Source organism: Misgurnus anguillicaudatus, chromosome 13, assembly GCF_027580225.2.
Source record: "Misgurnus anguillicaudatus chromosome 13, ASM2758022v2, whole genome shotgun sequence".
NCBI classification, from domain to species: Eukaryota; Metazoa; Chordata; class Actinopteri; order Cypriniformes; family Cobitidae; genus Misgurnus; species Misgurnus anguillicaudatus.
Genome location: NC_073349.2, coordinates 31259451 through 31281479, shown reverse-complemented (window position 1 = coordinate 31281479; position 22029 = coordinate 31259451). Strand labels below are relative to the sequence as shown.

The 22029-nt window shown below is 37.1% G+C and overlaps 1 protein-coding gene across 1 annotated transcript in view; it reads right to left on the bottom strand.

The window, feature by feature from the left end:
* Positions 1–22029, bottom strand: part of LOC129430540 (uncharacterized) — an 89377-nt gene that overhangs the window by 52558 nt on the left and 14790 nt on the right. The window contains exons 3-8 of the mRNA XM_073875600.1: positions 19402–20597; positions 14333–14386; positions 11713–11766; positions 6384–6437; positions 6175–6228; positions 1589–1633 (exon numbers count right to left, since the gene is read on the bottom strand). Coding sequence (XP_073731701.1) covers positions 1589–1633; positions 6175–6228; positions 6384–6437; positions 11713–11766; positions 14333–14386; positions 19402–20597 — 1457 coding nt within the window. The remainder of the gene's footprint in view (positions 1–1588; positions 1634–6174; positions 6229–6383; positions 6438–11712; positions 11767–14332; positions 14387–19401; positions 20598–22029) is intronic.

Here is a 22029-nt window from a genome sequence, read left to right as displayed (position 1 = left end):
TGACTGGTGTTATACTTTATAAAATATTAAAGGTGCCAAAAAAGGCATTGTAATAATCTGTTAAATAGTTATTGTGCTTTATTAAGTGCAAAAATGATCCAGAGTCAGTTTTACATGTCCATTAAAAACCCTAGGATTTGTCTTTAGAATAAAATGGGTCATGAATAGTAATGTTGAGCTCTGCTCTGATTGGCTGTTTCTCCTTCAGTAGCTCTGTGTGTGTGCAAACAGATCTTATGTTTGAGTCTGTATCAGATGAAGAGACAGATTTTGAGGAATAATCAATTGTTTGGAGATTGTTAATGGACGTTTCTGAGTGGTTAGTTTTTTTTTTTAGTGTGGACCCGCAAAACGTAACTGTAACATCAATAGTAGATCTTCAGCCTAAATGCTAGCATATAGCATTAACTAGCATATAGCATTAACTAGCATATAGCATTAACTATAGCATTAACTAGCATATAGCATTAACTAGCATATAGTGCTAACTCAGCAGTAACAACTTTGTTTTTAGGATTGTAACAACATTGTAATTAATTTAATGTTGGGGTGTTCATCTGGGCTGTAACGTCACAGTTGGTGTTATGTTGAGATTGGTTTGTTTTCTAGCGGTCTTTTGCATTCACGAGGTTTACATAAGAAGAAGGAAACAATCATGTTTGAGGCTCATGATATGTCATTACCATGTACAGAACTCTTATTATTCATCTATGCCTATAAATACAGTTTTTTATTCTATGGCACATTTAAATTATCTGCTGGAAATTTACATTTTATAGTCCAATAAAAATTATGTAACTACTTTAACTTTGTCATCAAACTGTATTTCAACAACTAGTGACTAAACATCACATAAAGTTTGCTCTTATGCAATTAACACTGCAAAAATGATTTTCTTATTTTGTATTTTTTTTTTGTCTTGTTTTCTGTACAAATATATAAAAAATCATAAATCTAGATTAATTTTCTGGATGAGCAAAATTACCTAAGAAAATAAATAAAGTTTTAAGAGAAAAAATATAATTTAAGTGAATTGTGTCCTTAAAACAAGCCAAAAAAATCTACCAATGGGGTAAGAAAAAGTTTGCAATTTCTAAAAACGTTTCTTACTTACTTTTGCTTTTTATGCACAAATTTACTTAAATGTTTTTTTTTTTTGTCTAAAAACTAGACTTATCATCAAGAAAATGCATCTAGATGTAAGAATTTTTAGATATTTGTACTTTGTAAAAGTAAGAAAGTAATTTTTGCATTGAACTATATAAATCACTTTAAACATTTCAGTATCATCTTTAAGCTGCTCAATGAAGTTAGCGACTTTTTATTTGACGAAGATAACCTGCTAGGATAGTTGCCAGGGTATTCTGGGTGGTTAGCTATTGGCACAAATCTCAATGATTTCTGGACTCTAAATATAGCTCCGATGTAGGTTTTTTCCTGCCCGTTTTATTGCCTGAAGGTGACAAATTAAGTGTTAAAGTTTTGTACTGTACTTAATGTATCAGCACTTATTTATAAGCGATATCAGAGTCAAAACGGCTCCCACATTTCAAGCAGTAGCCCCTTACATTCATTAAGAGGTGTTTACCTGTTCTCCGGGCAGACCTGCTGGTCCTGGATAGCCTTTGAGTCCCTGCGAGTGAAAAAAGAAAAGCACGTTATGTCTACAAGCGGAGAGAGAGATTTAATCTAGATGTGCAGTCTTGCATCTTTTCCATGTTTTCAGGATTTGTTGTGTAAACTTCAAGTGGTCTTAGATAAGACGAACACAGACGAACAGCGTTTAGGAATTTCCTCAGACCTGTCAGAAGTCTTTAAAGTGTCTGACAGCTTCAGCTAGACGTCATGAAAGAAAGACAAGTCACAACAATGAGAAAGGGAGGGACGAAGAACAGCTCAGCGGAAAACATTTCAATGCAGAAGATCTGTGATGTTCTTGTGCGAAAAGTGCATGTGAATCACTTCTATAAATCTTTCTCTATAACATGATTAAATATTTTTTATATGTAGATGTTTGAATCGAGGGAGGTACCGACAGCTGTTTGCCAGCAGGTGGCGCTGTGTGCTGGATAGACGGGGCAGAAAATCTGCATGGTGCAACTTGGTTTGAAAAATTACAGACCCGAAGGTCAAAGGTCACAGTGATTTACACCCAACTCAGTCTGGACCTGCAAGAGTCCTTCTGTCAGCAAACTTTAATGCAAAATTTAAACTAATATTTCCTGTTAAGTGCAATATGGATCAACGATGACATCACAACCATGTGGTAAAAGTCAACATGAAATGAAAAAAGGCAAAAAAATATTTAGGAAAATCCCAATGAGGTCTGACTCTACATTTCATCATTTAATTCATTACTGACGGAGAAAATCTAGTGCTGCCATACATCAATTCCTACTTCAATGAATACAGAAGAAAACAATCAGAATGCTGTTTATACCGACATTAAAGAACTTGACTGGTATGCATTACCAAAACCATTGTGCCATTTGCAAAAAAAATTAAGATTAAAGACAAAAACTAGAAAAACCTCACGACTGTATACAATACGAAGCTGGTTGTGTTTGGAGTCAAACCAGTGACGTTTGGTAATGTTTGATCTCAAAGTCAAGCCATGATCTCAAACAAACACTTCTGCTTTACGATCAATTTCCAGGTTTTGACACCCGACCTTTCGAAAACTATATCCACTGCTCTTATAAAACAAAAGTTTTGTCCTAAACTCCTGGAAAAACAATCTTAACTGTTCTTCTGAGATGATTTTAAGCAATATTACCAGACCATTGTCAAACAAACACTGAACTACAATAATCACCCAGACATAAATCCTTAGTACTGTATGATTTAACAGCTTTTACGACTGAATGAGCTTGCAGATATTCACCATAAAAGCATAATTTAAGAGAGACACAATATTGCTATCGGCCATCTGTCCACAAAAACACAAACTAACGTCATTCTTGCTTTACACATCACACTTTCTGCCAATATAACATCAGAAGTTTTTGCGTAACACTTGTAACTTGTCATTCTTTAGCAAATGTTTTCATAGAAATAATCCAACAAAAATAAATCTTTAAAAGCAGCAACGTATGAGATATTTGTCTTTGGGTGTGTCCTTTAAAATGCAAATGAGCTGATCTCTGCACTAACTGGAAGTGCCGTGGTTGGATAGTGCAGATTAAAGGGCTCGTTATAGTTGTGCGTAGGTCCTACGGCGTAGCCGCGACGGCTAAGGTTCCACGTCGGTTTTCATTTATACTTTTACGTCGTCGTCCACATCGACATGCAAACACAAGTGCAGACCAGTAGGCAGTATCCATGCCTTTAACCACTGTAGCAGCGCGACTGTCAAAGAAGAAGAAGCTTGGCAAGTTAACACGCAAACGAAGAAGAAACAGCAACTTGTTGTGTATGATTTGAGAAGATCAGCAATGATGGAAGTAAATAAACAGCGACTTTTGCTGCAGTTTGAGTTCAATCACTCCACAACTTGGCTCATCTTTGTTTTCACCGTCGCAAACGGAAATACCTATGAGTCTGAAGCAGTTTTTTTACCTGACGGGAGGGGTTCTGGTGGACCAATCACAGCGTTTGCGGTCCGTGTAGAACTGACGCGCTGTTTTGCAATGTAAAAAAATGGTAGCTACGGCGTAGAACTTACGCACGACTATAAATCGGGCTTAAGGGGTGGTATTATTATAATAAGATCCCCTTCTGACATCACAAATGGAGCCAAATTTCACTGGCATATTTTTTCCAAACCTGTATCATGAAATTATTTACATATAGTCATGTAAATTTGTGAGTCTTTTCCGTGACACTGACACGTTTTTCCGCCTTTTTGTGTGAACATGTCAAGTATTTCTGTTTACGTGTCATTGTCACGTATTTGTTTCTCAACAGTTTTGACCTATTTTCTTACCATAGACGCTTCGGTTTAGGGTTAGATTTGGTGTTTGCGTTAGGGTGTCACTTTAAGTATTGGTTTATAGCTTTTTTCATGATTTTATTTTAATATTTTTTTATTTTAAACAATTGTCGCCTGGCATTAAGGTTAGCCTGATAAGGAACACTGTTCCGTACATGGTTCACCCCCTCCCTTGCACGTGAGGCTGCATTACGTCATTGTAACTTTGGAGCATATAATCTTCAAAATATACGGTCATGCGGCACATCGGTGTAAAGCTTAGACTTTCGGGATTCCATTAAGCGCACACACAAAACATAATATGATTTTTATCAGCCATAAAACTTTAATCTAGTTAGTTACCTGAACCGGGCGGCGCCGATTTAGGATATTTACTTACCTTCAAAATCTTCCCTTTATCCGCTTCGGTAAAATTGTCCAAAACAAATTGTTCATAAATCCATAAGTCCAAGGAAATTGAATATCCAAGCCTTTTAATCCAAAACGATTTGTTCATCTCACAATCTTGACGTTTTTGACCGAATTACGATATAAATAGTGTATACAATTAGTCCACTAACAGACATTCGTTCGAATCTCACTTTTCATTCACGATTTATAATGACTATATTCGGATGTCATGTTTATTGTGCAACGTCTGAGGAACAAATGAACCCCCTTGTGGAATTTCAGCCGTTCCATAAGAGGCTACAGTTGGGTTTGGGTAAGGATGTCATTTATCTAACCCTAAACCGAAGCTCTAATGGTAAGAAAATAGGACAAAACAGTTGAGTAACAAATATGTGACAATGACACGGAAACAGAAATACGTGACATGGTCACGCAAAAAGGCGGAAAACGTGTCAGTGTCACGGAAAAGACTCACAAACTTACGTAACTAGGTACGTAATTTTGTGATACTGGTTTGATTTTTTCACATGCTTGCAGAGACCCAAAGTTACTGAGTTGATCTTTTTCACATTCTATAGGTTCAGTGTTCCCACAACTTAGTTAACTTCATTTCAAGGACCTTTCAAAGGTTTTCCAGGTCCAATACCCTCAAATTCAAGGACTAAATGTGGGGACACATTTCAAGTGAGAGCAAGGTTACATCGTTTTACCTTTTAAGATACATTGTTACAGTTTCCTTTTAAAGGGAACTCGCGCTGCGTCACTGCCGTGACACTTTGGGGACGCCTCCAGGTGTAAATGCGTCTGAATGTTAATATCAAATTTAACCAATGGTGGGACTTAACGACAAAGACAGGGTGACGCAGGAGCCAGGAAGTATATCGCTATCTTAAATATTGCCAAAGACGGCGTTACAGGGACACAGGAAGTATGACAAGAGAGACGCAGCGTCTCGTTCCCTTCTCAGAGAACAACAGTTACATACGTAACGCGAGACGTTTTCATGTGTCCAACTATGCAAAAAAGCATTTTGGTATGAATCAACATTCACATACAGAAGATATAAGCATTTAAAGTGAACAGTTTAGCACGTGTGCTTAAAAAGTCTAGAATTTTTATGATATTATCCTACACTACACAAGGAACTTCTTGCATAAAATAGATTCAAGCACTTTCAATGACCTGTATCTATGTATGTATATTTTTAAAAACTTCCCAGAGCCTTAAATGTTTTTCCCCAGATTCACAAACTTTCAAGGATTTCAAGGACCCATGGGAACCCTGTAGGTTGATAAAAGCACTGGGGACCCAATTATTGCACTTAAACATGGAAAAAGTCAGATTTTCATGACATGTCCCCTTTAATGTCTTACGCGCTGTTGCTCCTCAACAACATTTACTAAAAGACAAGCAAAACACAGAAACGCTGTTACTTCAACTTCGTCACAATAAGGCAGCACAACATTGATCTCTAAACTGCGTCCGAGTTACCCGAACTTAAAACTTGCAACAGTTGCTCTCGTAAAGATGCACATTGACGTATCCTGAAAGCAACACCCCTCGAAAGACCTTTCCTCTTATGATGACCCTTGACCTCTGGAGGTTCTCAGGTTCTAACAGGAACTGCAGGCGGGTGACGCCGCCCCGTGGGCTTTAGTAACAGATCTTCACCTGACTCACACACCACACAGGATCTTTATTCTGATCCGTAATCCAATCCAGACGACACTGACAGTGGTGCTACAGTATGTTGGATATACTCGACTCGCCATTACCACGTGTGAGCCACAATGCCACCACAAACAGACGAAAACTCAGTTTTACTCTGGAGAACCCATAGACGGTCAACATACCTTCAGACCTTGTTCACCTTTAGGACCCTCTGGACCTGATCGACCTCGGTCACCCTGAAACAGGACAGAAAAGAAACATGAACTCTGCTTTCAGGTTCTTGACTGGGTGAGGAATAAATAAATAAATGAAATGTACTTTTATCTGCTACCGTATATTTCAATGAGAGAACAGAAAGTTAGGGGAGGAGAGAGATTTGTAGATCATTCACCTGATCGCCCGCCGGCGCCTGACCTGGAGACGATCCAGGATCTCCTTTTGCTCCCTGAAAAAATAAACAAGTGTTGCCAAATTAGATTTATTTTCATTTCAATTTATTCCATAATAGGAGCTGTCAAAATATCTCAATGAATGATGATGAGTTTAGTTGCCACTGGGCAGGAAAACCTGACGTGGAAGCCAAACCCTGAAGATCAAATGTGAAGCTCATGATAGATTCAATCACTTTTTCCTATTTACTGATAAGCATTGCTTCTGACAAATACAGACATGATCGACAGAGATTTTGAAATGTTTAAGATGTTTTTAGAGGTTCATTCAAACAATAGCTGTGCAATTAATCGTTTTTAATTTTCCATTTCAATTTTTGATTCAAACAATTACAAAAACAAGATAATCGAGGTAAAGCAATTATTGTGCAATTAAAATATAAATTGTGTGCTGCTGGACTGATGTGTTTGTAAGGCATCTTTGACACGTGTAGCCTATAGCAACACTTAAATGCATGTTTTAAAAGTCATGATTAATTCAAACACAAAATAAACACCTACAGTTTGACCTGTTACATACTCAGACCTGTCAAAAAACAAAACTGAATACATTTCACCATTAATTCACTTTAAATAATGTAAACTTAAACGTCAAGATATGTGTTTGTTGCTTCATGTAAACCATGTGCATCACGAATTTTTGTCAAAATAAGTGCCTGTTTATGATAAAAGAAACGCTCACGTTCACAAAATACACGCAAGACATTCCCTTAACAGTAAACTCTGATGATTAGGCATGAGATTATGCGAGTATCTGGCAAACCCGAGCGTCTTTTTTATCATAAACCCTTTAGACTCATCTGCAGCAGGCACTTATTTTGACAAGACACGTGATGCACACACGATCTCTCGATGCGCAGAACACATATTTTGGAATAAGGAAACACACACATGACGGGCTTTACATGTTGTGACGAACTTTGCATCGAGCGCCCTCGAAAAAAGAAGTAACCGGCCGCCACTGCGATACAGTATCGATTATGTCTGCGGCGATGCGATATTTGCAAATACATCAAACGTTTCTTCATTGCAATTATGATTCAATTAATTTATCGATACTTTAATATTATATTCCTAGTTAAACAGTAACATTTTTAATAACTCGTGAATTCAACCAAAATTTATAACATGAACGTTTAATTAAACTCTTTAAAAAAAAGGCACAATCTTTGTCCCAATTCATGGTATTATTAATGTGTTATTGCATTATATTTTTCTCTCAATGCATTTCAATAAAAGCATGCAAATGGAAGTTTCTTACATGCAAATGAACCGTGGATAAATACTGTTACTTAAGTAGTATATTATTAGTATAATTTATTATAATGCAAATTGTGTTAAATTTAATATACTGTAGTGTATAAAGGTAGAAAAAAGTCTCTGGAGGCTTGTTTTTACTATTCATGTACAGTTAAAAGTGATGGTGTCAAACACACATCCTTAAACCAAGGGGTGTAACAATACATCCATGTGGATCAATGCATCGATTAAATTTCTAAAAAATAATTTCCTGACGTAACGTCCATCTATTCATTTCTGCTAAATTGCATATTTTTGTTTATTTTCAAGTGCTAGTGTCGGCAAGTGAATGCAATGCAGCGGTTGTAGCAGCGAAAGACGGAGATGGTGCTGTGACTGCTATTGGATGCAAATCGTGGGTTTGGAAATATTTTGTATATGGAAAATGGATATACTTTATATACTTTTTAAGTAACAGTATTTATCTACGGCTCATTTGCATTTCAGAAATTTCCATTTGCATGCTTTTATTGAAATGCATTTAGAGAAAAATATAATGCAATGACACATTAATAATACCATGAATGGTTCTTTTTAGAATTGAAGTAAAAGTTAAAGATCTCCACAGATGTCAACAGAAGTCTATGACTCATCTGTGGGATGCGCTGGTGCATTGAGATGCAGCACAGTTTCTATGATTTCCATTGTGTCTGGACCCCAGTGATGTTATCTGGGTGGAAACGCACAGTCGACCCCATCACCCACTCGGGTTAAATCTGAAGAAAGATGAGTAACTTTCTCCTAAACAGACCTGACCTGACACATCATCAACAACAAAAGTACATGCTTAAGAAATAATCACAAATGAGATTTCTTTAAAAACTTTAACAATGTTTTAGTCAATTTGCCTAAAATAGTAAGACCATACCAAAAGGAGTACACTATCATATCAATGATTAATCTTCACTCATCCAATTTTGAATTAATGGGGTCCCACATCTTAGACAGCAATGAAAATTTAAATATGTGAAAGACATCAATAATCTTTTTCTCAATGTGAACTCTCCAAAAACCAAATTATCTCTGCTTTGCTATCCTTTAATTTTTTTGCAGAAGTGCAGGGACAATGTAACTTAGTACGCAATGAAGTCATGGACTGAATTCTCAGCGATGTACAAGACCTAAACTGCACTGTAAGCTGCTCTGTGTCTACCAGATGTATAAATGTAGATATCACAGCTCATGACCTTTACAATGATCAAAAACAACCTCAGACCAATAAACATTTCATCTGGTACTGTAAACATCAGGGAAATCAGTTTACTGTAATCCACCAACACTTCCTCTCTTATGGAAGCAATCAGATGTCTGCTGCGATATGAAGATCACGATCACACGAGAGCAAACCAATTAACTAACCACTAACTAATGCTGTGCTATCCTCCATCACCCAGCAGATCTTATACAATTTTAATGGTTAAATGCTTTACTCTGATTGGTTTAGAAATGATCCACAGGTATGCATTATTTTAGATAAAAGCACACCTGACCTGTCTTAAAATAATCACCAGAGCCATTTCTGAGGTAACTGTGAAGGAATATTGACTCCGGTCCTTCACTACAAAAAATGACTTTTTACTTAAGATTTTGTCTTGTTTTCCAGTAAAAATATTTAAGAATTCTTAAATTGAGATACATTTACTTGATAAGCAAAGTGGTGTCTTGTTTATTGAGCCAAATGAGGTTTATACTTAGAACACATAAAATACATGTAAGTAGTGGGGTAAGAAATATAAACTTCAATTGAGTTTATTGAATTAATTTAAAACTGGAATTAAGTTTATTTTTCTCACCCCTAGCAGCAGGGTTTCGCCCAGAAAATTTGTTAGTTAAGGTGGTAGGGTTGGGTGGGTGGTTGGGGGGTATCCGGGGCGGGGGCTTGGCAATCAAAGGGCCATCATGATGAAAAAGAAAATATTTTTATTAAAAACACTAAACTATGACAGAAAATGAACACATACTAGATTATTAATGAATTAAATGTTTTTACCTTTAATGGGAATAGCTGCATGATGAAGTGAAACTAAAGGGTTAATAAACACAAACTAAAGCAGATGTTGTAAAACGTCTGGCGAACAATGATAGATGGCACAAAAATGGAAAAAACTGAATATTTCCCACTATTAATTTCATTATCTTTAAGGAGTGTAACTACTGTAGCATGTAAATAATGCACATAAATAACGTGAGCAAGAGCGCTCAACAATTATATCTAATCAGGCACGTGAAACCTAGCTAGCAGCTAGCAGGTTGCTCAAACAATAAAATCACCAGCTAACATACTTTAAATTTGCAAGAACTAGACTAATACAATAACAGGCTTACATACCCCAAAACATAAGTCCACTTACAGTGCTCACGGACACGCGTTTATCAACTGGCTATCCTTCAGACAAGACAGACCATTTCGGCTGTGCGGCGTCCGCGCTATTGTCTGAGATGTTTAAGCAACTGGCTAGTTATCCTCCAGACAATGATGGACCACGTATTTCTTTCATTTCGGCCATGTGGCGCGTGCCTGCTCGCGGTGTGAAGTGCGTCCGCGATAGTCTCCGAGATGCACTTGACGGCATTTTGTGCACCAAATACTAAAAAAAAATTTGGACAACCTTGTTAAGGCGGTAGGGTTTCCCAGCTTAGGCGGGCCGCCCAAACTGAGCAGATATTTGTACTTGTTTTAAGGATAAACCTGTTGATTTTCATCATTTATTTCAATAAACAAGACTTAATATCTTAAGCCACTTCGCTTAGCAAGTAAATGTATCTCAATGTAAGAATTTTCAGATATTTATATAAGACAAGACAACAATTCTAGGTAAGACATTCATTTTTTACATTGTTTGAATTATTTGAAAATAACAAACACCTGCAGTGTAACTCCATTTTGCGTTGTGCCGCATTACCAAGTTGGTTGTGCATTATTTTCTTATAATTCAATGGCCCGTCGTCAATTATTCCTATCTACTGTATCTGTTTGTCTGTCTGTATGTTTTGCATGTGAACAGGAGGAACGTGAGTGTATGTAATGGAATAAAGAGATTCAGTCTTTCCAGCAATGGAAAAAAGGTCACACAAAGTCTGTCTTATCATGCGTGCGTGTGTAGCCTCCGGGTCTAATAATTATAGTGTTTAGAAAGAGACGTGACGGAGAGAACATATACTGTATACGTATATAAAATGGAAAATAAAATGTATAGATTATGAATCAATATATTTCCTAAATGAGAATAAACTAGTGGACAACACCATACCTATTATAACGCTAAAACCCCCTCGCTTCTCAGCTGTATTCATTTTTATAACACATATGTAATTTATTTTATATGAATGAACGTCATTACATCCAAACTTCTGCTTTTCTTTTTGAACAAATGATACAAGGACATCGAACAGTAAACCTCACAGTGATTTTCTACTTTGTAGCATTATTGCATTAAATATATCAATGTAACATAAAATATTGACCTTATACTGATATAAACATCACATTCAGTTATGAGTGAAGTGTTACCTGCAAAGCTGTTGTTAAGAGACTCAGTGTGAATGATGGCTGTGTTTTTTTTCAAGTGAAATGAAATCCATCTGTCTATCAGCCCTATAATAAACCTCTTAACCTCTTTATATTTCCATCTTTTGACCCACAGCTCATTCACACATATATGTCCTCAGTTAATAGGCCATTAATGTTACACCACATCATTTCAGTAGTTTAAGCCGTCAGTCACACGCAAAGCTCCCGGGGTACTTTCAGAGTTCACAATAAAAACTTTCCATCCACAACCAACTGTCACAGCATAACAAATGTTTATTACAAAGAAGAAATATTTATGCTTTGAATGTTGGCGAGTTTGGACAGGAAGAACGGTTCTGAATGAATGCCAATGAAATCACGCAACAGCAGTCTGTCTACAGCAGGATCTCCCCAATGAAACACAGAGGAAAACATACAAAAAGACAGAAACAGTGACTCACCTTGAGTCCAGGTAAACCAGGCAGCCCGGGATTCCCATGAGGACCAGGAGGACCCTAAAGAAAAGAGAGAGAGAGAGAGAGAGAGAGAGAGAGAGACAGACATCAGCTACAGATGTACAGAATAACTGTTGTTCTGGTACACAAGTTTATTTCACAAACTACAGTATAATATTAATGTGATGAGTGATTGCTGGTTAATGAAATAGATCATATAATAACAATCATTTCATATTTAGGATCATTTTATTACGAATAGAAAATGAACCTGATAAACAGGCATGGGAAGTCAATTTAAAATCAGTTCGTACTTCGCGAATAAAAGCTGTCCGTTTTAACAAATCTGCATTAAACAAGAAAAATAAAACACTTTACACTGGGGCTTTATATTATTTGTTAAGATAAGTTAATAATGCATTAGTTAATATGAACTAACAATACTTCTACAGCATTTATTCATCTTTGTTCATGGTAACTTTAGCATTTACTAATAGATTTATAAAATCAAAAGTTGTAACGGTTAACATTAGTTAATTCCCCATGAACTAACATGTACAAACATTAATAAATGCTGATATTGCTCATTGTTAGTTCATGTTAGCTAATACATTTGATATATGGGTCAGTGACAAAAATGGTTTGGCAAGATGAGAAATTCATTTGTTTTAACCTTGTTTTAAAAGCATGCATCAGGTTTATTTCAATGCATGCTGTATTTTGTATTTTATGCAATAAAAAAATTACATTTGCACCATTTTAATGAAAGTTAAGACTGAATGGACCTGAAAATGTCAAATGGTGTAACCGCCAATTGCGCCCAAGAATGAGAAATATTAAATATTTTATCCACCTTAATGGCATGTAAGCGTAATCATAAAAAATAATAATTTTTAAATATAATTTTATTTGTTATGCTTCTAAATATAAATTTTAATGTGTTTTTGTAATATTTGTCTTGACATATGCTGAAAACAGCTCTGTTTTCTAAATAATCTTTGACAAATTAAGTACAAATGTATGTAAAAAAAATCATATTACACTAAACTAGATGATTAGATTTTATTCCACATTTTTTATGAATATATTTATATTTTAATTTTAAAAAATACTAGTTACTCCAATTGACACAAACCGGTTACACCACATTGACATTTTTGCAATTACCCCCCAAATATTCTTTCAAAATGAAATAAAACCAGAAATTTTAGACTTTGTCCTCAACAGAGAATATATGCAAGAAATCTGCAAATTTATTTTGAAATTTTAAATCTTTTACATTTAATTTATCCATACGGACACAACATAATAATGTCATGTCATTGACCCATATGCCATATATGTTATATGGCTTTATTCACACATTGTAGCCAAATTTGCTGCGGCTATGACTCGACATTATGAGCGAGCGTATTACTAATGTAACGTCTCGAAGAAGAAGCTAAGTTAAGCCCAAGCAGGCTACCTCCCCGGGGTAAAAAAAAAACCCTAGGAGAAAAAAAACAAAAACCCCGGGTTGTTTAGCCGAGGAAATAATAAAAAAAGTCCTAGGAGGGAAAAACCCTTGGGAGATATATATGTATATACACACATATAAACGGATAAGGAGATTAAGCGGAGATTAAGCGGAGATTTATATATATATATATATATATATATATATATATATATATATATATATATATATATATATATATATATATATATATATATATATATATATATATATATATATATATATATATATATATATATATATATATATATATATATATATATATATATATATATATATATATATATAATATAAAAACAAAAACAAATGGCGACTAAAATAAAATGATATTGCTAAACATTCCCTCATCGAGTAATGTAGTTCTTCAGAAACAATTCATTAAAACTGTTTTTTTAATGTCTCTGTTGTTTTGTGCATGAATATTTGTATGCGATTTGGTGTTGTTTTCTGAAAAATTTAATGACTATGTTTCACATAAAGGAATATTCACAACTTGATGTCTACAAACAGCATTTCTGCTCTGTTTTAAAGTAGCACAGACTTTATAAGGACTATAAACTTGTGTGAAGTTCTCTCTGAATGAAGTCTGGAGTTAACAGAGATCTGAAAGTGTTTGTCAATGTAACACCAATGACATTTCAACATTAATGTAACATTATCTACAGACTAACACACATGAGCTTTTCAATGGTTAGGGCAGATGCATCACATGCTAATGATCAGGGGTTCCCAAACTTAAATAGGTATAATCTATCCCGGGACCAACCATCATAATCATAACACTTTTAATGGAAATGATCATTTTTTTCTTTATAATTTAGTAGTTTTTATTTTTGTCATTTTATTAATGAAATTTAAGTTTGATTGCATTATCAAAATCCCTTATGGTATATCATATCAAAATCATTCTCTTTGCTTGTCATTAGTTGGACTAAACTGTTTTCATTTAGCCGCTACACCTTATCCCACTGTGAAACCCACAAGTGGGTCCCGACCCATATAAACACCCCTGCTATTGATGATATGCATGAACTGTATTCAATTCAGACATTTGTTAATGGCTGACAGAGAGAGACAGAAGTTATTGACACAAACAGAAAGCGATCTTACTCGTGGTCCTCTCTTTCCAGGCGGTCCAGGTAAACCTGGTAGACCAGGAGGACCCTGTAGAGATAAACAGATGAGACATTAGTGAATAAACATCAAAGACATCACAGACAGACAGAGAGCAAACAAAACCTTGTGCATGTAAATCCTACTTTATCAAAGAGACAAAAGAGACGCTTGCCGATCAAACAAGAACAACATGTCAAAATAGAAAAAACACAGAGATTATAAAGACATCATCTCAAGTGGCTTAGTGGTTAAAGAGTTGATATTAACTAATGCTGATGGGATATACTGTGTAAAAATGCAGTAACTTCTTCACATTAAACTGTATGGATAATAACCTGGATTATCCAAATGGTTGTTTATATGAGCAAGTTTTCATTTTTACCAAAAAATATAAAGATAGTAGTGATATAAGATTTTGATCAAACATTTCATCTCTACAATTATAAAATGTCAATAGACTCTGAACATATAGACTGATCAAACCTCACAACAGAAGCAATATCGTACATCATCTCATGCGCACAATGACAATGATAAAAAACTGAACAATAATAAAACAGGCACAGAACATGCTCAATGCTCAAATCTCAATGATGTTTTAGTTGTTCATACAGCTGTTAGTCAACATCCTAACCCTGTGTTCATCATCTGTGTCCCCACACAATCATAATCTAGTGATTCTTGTTTTTATGATTTGATTTGTTTTAGCTTTGCTGCTCATAAGTTGTGTTCTGATCCATTCAGATCTGTAAACTAATACACACATATGAAATAATCGTATTGAACGTCTGATACATTTTTTAACTTTTAATGGGTAATGTTCTGTTTATTCACATGCTATATTTATTATGATTTTTAAAGGAGTTCTGTACTCACACATCCTCATTTCATGCAAATACCTACTGCTTGCTTTGTCATACAAACTGTGATTAAACAGGACCAAAACTGAATAACGGGACGAGGTTTAGATCTGATCAACATCAAATGTGTTTCTGTCCATAACCTGCTGCTGACAAACTCTAGATGAAGTAAGACAATGTGCCATAGTCCATCACAATCTAATCATCAGTGTGTTTGTTCCTGGGGATTGAACCCATGACCATTGGCACTGCTAACACAATGCTCTACCAGCTGAGCTACAAGAATAAAGCAAACCCATAGCAGTTAATGCAACACTACGTGAACAACATGCTGGTATATTTAAACCACTGTGATGTAAACAGACTGAAGTGACACGTGAAACCTTAACATGTATATGTGACAGATCTTATGAGGAGATCTTATTTCATCGCATCCCATTCCATCATCACATCCCATCATCCTATCCCATCCCATCATCTTATCCCATCCCATCATTCTATCCCATCTCATCATTCTATCCCATCCCATCATTCTATACCATCATCTTATCCCATCCCATTATCCTATCCCATCCCATCATTTTATCCCATCCCATCATTCTAACCCATCTCATCATTCTATACCATCATCTTTTCCCATCCCATCATCCTATTCCATCCCATCATTCTATACCATCATCGTATCCCATCCCATCATCCTATCCCATCCCATCATCCTATCCCATCCCATCATCTTATCCCATCCCATCATCTTATCCCATCCCATCATTTTAACCCATCCCATCATTTTAACCCATCTCATCATTCTATCCCATCCCATCATTCTATACCATCATCTTTTCCCATCCCATCATCCTATCCCATCCCATCATCCTATCCCATCCCATCATCTTATCCCATCCCATCATCCTATCACATCCCATTATTCTATCCCAACCCATCATTCTATCTCATCCTATCCATCCCATCATCTTAACCCATCCCATCATCTTATCCCATCCCATCATCCTATCCCATCCCATCATCTTATCCCATCCCATCATTCTATCCCATCTCATCATTCTATCCCATCCCATCATTCTATACCATCATCTTATCCCATCCCATTATCCTATCCCATCCCATCATTCTAACCCATCTCATCATTCTATACCATCATCTTTTCCCATCCCATCATCCTATTCCATCCCATCATCCTATCCCATCCCATCATCTTATCCAATCCCATCATCCTATCCCATCCCATTATTCTATCCCAACCCATCATTCTATCTCATCCTATCCCATCATCTTATCCCATCCCATCATTCTATCCCATCTCATCATTCTATCCCATCCCATCATTCTATACCATCATCTTATCCCATCCCATTATCCTATCCCATCCCATCATTTTATCCCATCCCATCATTCTATCCCATCCCATCATCCCATCCAATCATCTTATCCCATCCCATCATCCTATCCCATCCCATCATCTTAACCCATCCCATTATCCCATTCCATCATCTTATCCCATCCCATCATCTTATCCCCTCCCATCATCTTATCCCATCCCATCATCGTATTCCATCCCATCATCGTATTCCATCCCATCATCTTATCCCATCCCATCATTCTATCACATCCCATCATCCTATCCCATCCTATCATCTTATCCTATCCCTTCATTCTATCCTATCCCATCATTCTTTCCCATCCCATCCTCTTATCCCATCCCTTCATTCTATCCCATCCCATCATTCTACCCCATCCCATCATCTTATCCCATCCCATCATTCTATTCCATCCCATCATCTTATCCCATCATTCTGTTCCATCCCATCATTCTATCCCATCCCATCATTCTATCCCATCCCATCATCTTATCCCATCTTATCATCCTATCCCATCCCATCATCTTATCCCATCCAATCATTCTATCTCATCCCATCATCTTATTTTATCATCCTATCCCATCCCTTAACATGTGTATGTGACCGTAATGAGGACAGATGTTATTTAATCTCATCTCATCATCTCATCGCATCTCATAATCTCATCCCATCTCATCATCCCATCCCATCTCATCATCCCATCATCTAATTTTATCATCCTATCCCATACTATCATCTCATCCCATCCCATCCCGTCATATTCCATCTCATCATCGCATCCCATCACCCTTTCACATCCCATCCCATCTTATCCCATACCATCATCCGATCCTATTCCATCATATCCCATGCCATCACCTTTTTTTATCATCCCATCCCATCATCTTATCTCTGTAAGCAGAATGCAAAACTCCTTATAGAAAAAGAAATCTGAATGAAACTAAAGCCGAACTAACAAAAATAAAGCATCTTAAAAGTGTCTGCGCTCTGTATGTATAGATAAAAAACTTTGTGGTAAAACACGTTGTAAAACAATGAAACCAATTAATAAAATGAGTCAAAATAATTTCAGCTTTTCAAAGCTTTGAAACTATAAAACTTATGAATCATTTAAAAATTAAAATATTCACAAATGCTTAAAATATTTTTTCTGATCTATTTAAGTCTTGCTCCACTTTCTATTTCTTTTCTATTCAATAACTCTGAACAACTCTGAACTAGTGTGATTATGTAATAATGGTGACAGGTCGTGTTACAGGAATCTATCAGGTGAGCGAGACAAAATCCCTCCACATAAACAAAGTCTCATAGGTCACCTTAGTAATGCTCTCCTTATGTATTATCTGCTTATTGTGTGTAGCCGAACATCTGGAACAGAAGTTAGCTGAGCGTAATCTATCAGAGAAGATGAAATGTTTCAGGTCCTGCAGCATTTATTGCTTTAACAGAGATTCGTGGGAACTGACAAACTGACTGTGAATCTGTATGTGAATCTGATTTATATGCTTTTAGTCCAGGTCAAGACAGGTTCAGTCTTAACGGATTGGGTCGTTCTTCATCAGGGTAAAGAACAAGTGAAGCATCTGGATAAAATATTAAAAACGCCATTACACATTTTAAGAAACTGACTGCTGTTTTATAAACCTCATACAGATTTGCACCTTTAAAGACATCATAACAGGTACAACAGAGAGATGTATGGATATTAAACCTTCAGCCGATCTCCTTCAGTCTCTGTGAGTGTGGAATGTTCTGGATCTCTCAGCCAAAACCCAAACATCCAACAAAAACATCCACAGAGAGTCACGTCTCATCTCACACAAACCAACCCCAAACCCCTGTGAATCAAACATTACTTTAAAGAAGCTACTATCCTTTGAGTCTTTCTAATCTTTTGTTCAGTCTCATGTTCTTGTGATAAATGAGTTCTGGAGCAGCCGGCTGACCTACAACTGCTAAACACATCCACAGTCGTCCGCTGTTAAGAGATTATTTCATTTACTTTGCTATATTCAGAGTTTTCCTTGAATCTTCTTCCTTAGGTTGTGAAAAGCTTTGTTCAGATTAGACTGGTTTTCCTGAGGAGGTACTTTTGTGTTGTGCAGATGTTCTTTGATCTTAAACACAATGTTAGAGATTTAGACCCACAGCCACAGTAACATAAGCATCAGGTCTGATCCTCACCTTCACTCCTTTCATTAATGAAACACATCATTTATATTTATGCATTTGGCGGACACTTTTATCCCAAGTAACTTCAGTCTATACATCATATCAGTATGGTAATCAAACCCAGGACCTTTCAGCTGCTGACGCAATGCTCAGCCAGTTGAGCTACATTATCCCAGAAAACCCAAATCATTATCTGACACCACAGAAATTAAAGCTTTGAAGATTGTGGTCTGTCACTAACCTTAGACTAACCTTTCCTGAACACATCAGATGTGTTGACATCACCTGGTTTTTTGCTAGATGATGTAAACGTCTTTAGGAGTCGAGGTGAAAACCTGCACATTATTTAGGCTGTAGGCGAATTGAGACACGCTGCTTTTAACACCTGTAACTCCAGAAGGGATAAAAGCTCTTGGACAAACTATCATCTCCGTTCTAAATCACTACCTGCCACTGACAAATTATTCACATCATCTCTATAAGACCTCTGATCGAATTAAACCGAGCCAAACTTCAACGGCTTTTCATTCAAACCAAAAAAAGCCATAAATTTACACGAACTCTTATGCAATTTGGATAAATTCTCAAGCAGAGCTTTGCTCTGACTTGTAGCAGTGTAAACTGGTCTTGATGATGAAACAGAGAGAAAACTTACTTGAGGACCTGGATCTCCTTTAGGACCAACAAATCCATCGTAGTCAAAGAAATATTCGTCTTCGTCAAAGCCGTAGTCGTATCCGTAACCCTCCGAGTATCCCGTGTCGTGCAGTTGCTCCTCAGATGTGTCCACCAGGTTATAACTGCTCTCCACACGGTACAGGACGGTGCCGTTCACTTTCGGCTTGCTCTGAGAAAGCTCCTTGTTGGTTCCCCCATCATTTCTTAAGGCGTGTTTCAAACGGCTCTGCCTGAGAACGGTGACCAGATCAGGTGTAACTCCGGTTCCACTCGGCTGTATGTGAAGCTGTTGATTCTCTGTGTCATTTTCACCTTCTAGGTTCTTCTCAGTTATGGGTGTATCCGCTGTCGTCCCCTGCATCCGGCTAAGGGGGTTTGGAGATGGACTAACTGTATTTGAAGGTAACTTCTGGGAAAACCGGTCAATGAAAGGAGCGGGCATGGAGCTTGTGACCACGGTGGGGTGGGAAGTAAAGGTGGAGTCGAATCTCTGAGAGTGTGTAGTTGGAGAAGGTGACACTGATGGAGAGATGACCTCCAGTGGCACGGATCGGAAAGTGTCAGACAGTCTGCACTGTTTTTTAACGTAGTCGCAGTAGTGCGCTGCAGCTTGAGCACAGGGGTAGATGTCCAGGTGACATATCGCTCCTTCAAACTGAAACGCCCGTGAGTCCATCCTGCCCACAGAAAGGCGCCCTTCAGAATCCAGCGTCTGTGGCCGGGTCAGCGTTTCCTCGCTGTACCGCACGGCCCCGCAGCGAGCGAAGAAGGACACGGAGCGCGGCCGAACACCGACCGAGAAAGAGTGCCACCGTCCATCCTGCACCTCGTGCTTGAAATAGACCGAGGTTTTCTCCCCCGTGTGAACGACCACCCTGCCGTGTAGGAGCTGTAAGCCGAACCGCAGTCTGTCCTTGTTATCATGCACACTAAAAAGAAAAGCGTTACTCGCTCGCCAGGAGCGTAAACTCACGATGACAGAAAACTCCTCATCCACGCCTGCGGGAAGGAGTCCATTCAATGGGGCTTCAATGAGGGTTTCTCGTCCGAGTGTTACCCCAACACCAGGGGGCAGAGCACTTTGAGATAACGTGAAAGATGTGAGGTAATCTGTCTCGGACGTCTGTGTGTCTCTGCGACCGGAAAGGCCCAGCTGATGAATAACATCGACACCTAGACAAAAAGAAAGAGAAAGTTTCTTCAGTCAGACGTCACTTCAAACATTGAAGACATGACATCATCAATTCTGCTTAGCTCATTAATTTAACACAGTGATTGTAGCTGTTCTATTGTTTTTTGTAGGTGCAAGAATATCACAGAAAAATATAATATCATCACATCATGCACATTTATAATAATGTGAGAACATTTAATAAAATGCAGTCTTTAATTTATACATCTTTACAAAAAAGTGGTGACTGCCACAATGCTAGGGAAATACGTGATCATAATATGTGGTTGCTAGGGTGTCACAAATTGTTGCTATGGTGTCACGGATGGTTACTAGCCAGTAACCATTTATGACACCATAACAACCATCTGCAACACTCTAGCAACCATTTTTAACACTCTAGCAACCATCTGTAACACCCTGGTAATAATAGGGTGTCACATGTGGTTGCTAGGGTGTTACAGATGGTTCCTGGGGTGTTGCATATGGTTGTCATAGTGTCATAGATGGTTACTGGAGTGTTACAGATGGTTGCTAAAGATGGTTGTTATGGTGTTACAGATGGTTGCTATGGTGTTACAGATGGTTGCTATGGTGTTACAGATGGTTGCTAGGATGTTTCAAATGGTTGCTATGAATTAACAAATGGTTGCCAGAATGTCATAGACGGTTGCCATTCCTTAGTTATTGTTTATTAGACATAAGTAAAAAAACTATTAAATGTTACTGAGATGAAGAATTACTGAGGAATACACATCACAACTCAACAGTCCAGACAATCTTCAGCCTCATTCATATCTGATGAACAAACCACGGAAGGAGACACATGCTGAAATCTAACATTGAAGCATTAGGACAAGTGATGCTTGTCTTGGCAAACAGCACAAACTAGGACACGACTCTGACAAATTTCTATTTTAATCTGATTATTGTACAATATGGTTATCTGACTCTGACATCATAATTCATAGCTTTAATATATAAACTACACAAATGGTTTGAATTCTTGCTTTGACATACAACATCCCTGACATCATGGATTACCCATGAGCCCTTGCATGAGCCATCTGTGTTCCAGATGAAGGAGGAGGAACGGGGGCGGGTCTCAAGATAGACATTTATGTTTTTTTCTGTGTACATATTTTTCCCTCTTTCATCTGTTATATGTTATTACTCAGCTCTTAGTGAAATGATGGCCATATTTTGTCATTGGAGACTGTTTAATAAAACTGAAACCTGTTTACTCAGGGGTGCCAAGGGAAGCAGCATTATTAATATACAAAGACAAATTTATAGCCTGAACATGAGATTTTGAAATGTGACTTGTACTGTATTGAGCCATTTGTGCTACAGACATAAATAAGAAGGTACTATTCATTTTTTAAACAGACTTGGAATTATAAATCTAGCCAAATATATATAGCAGAATATGAC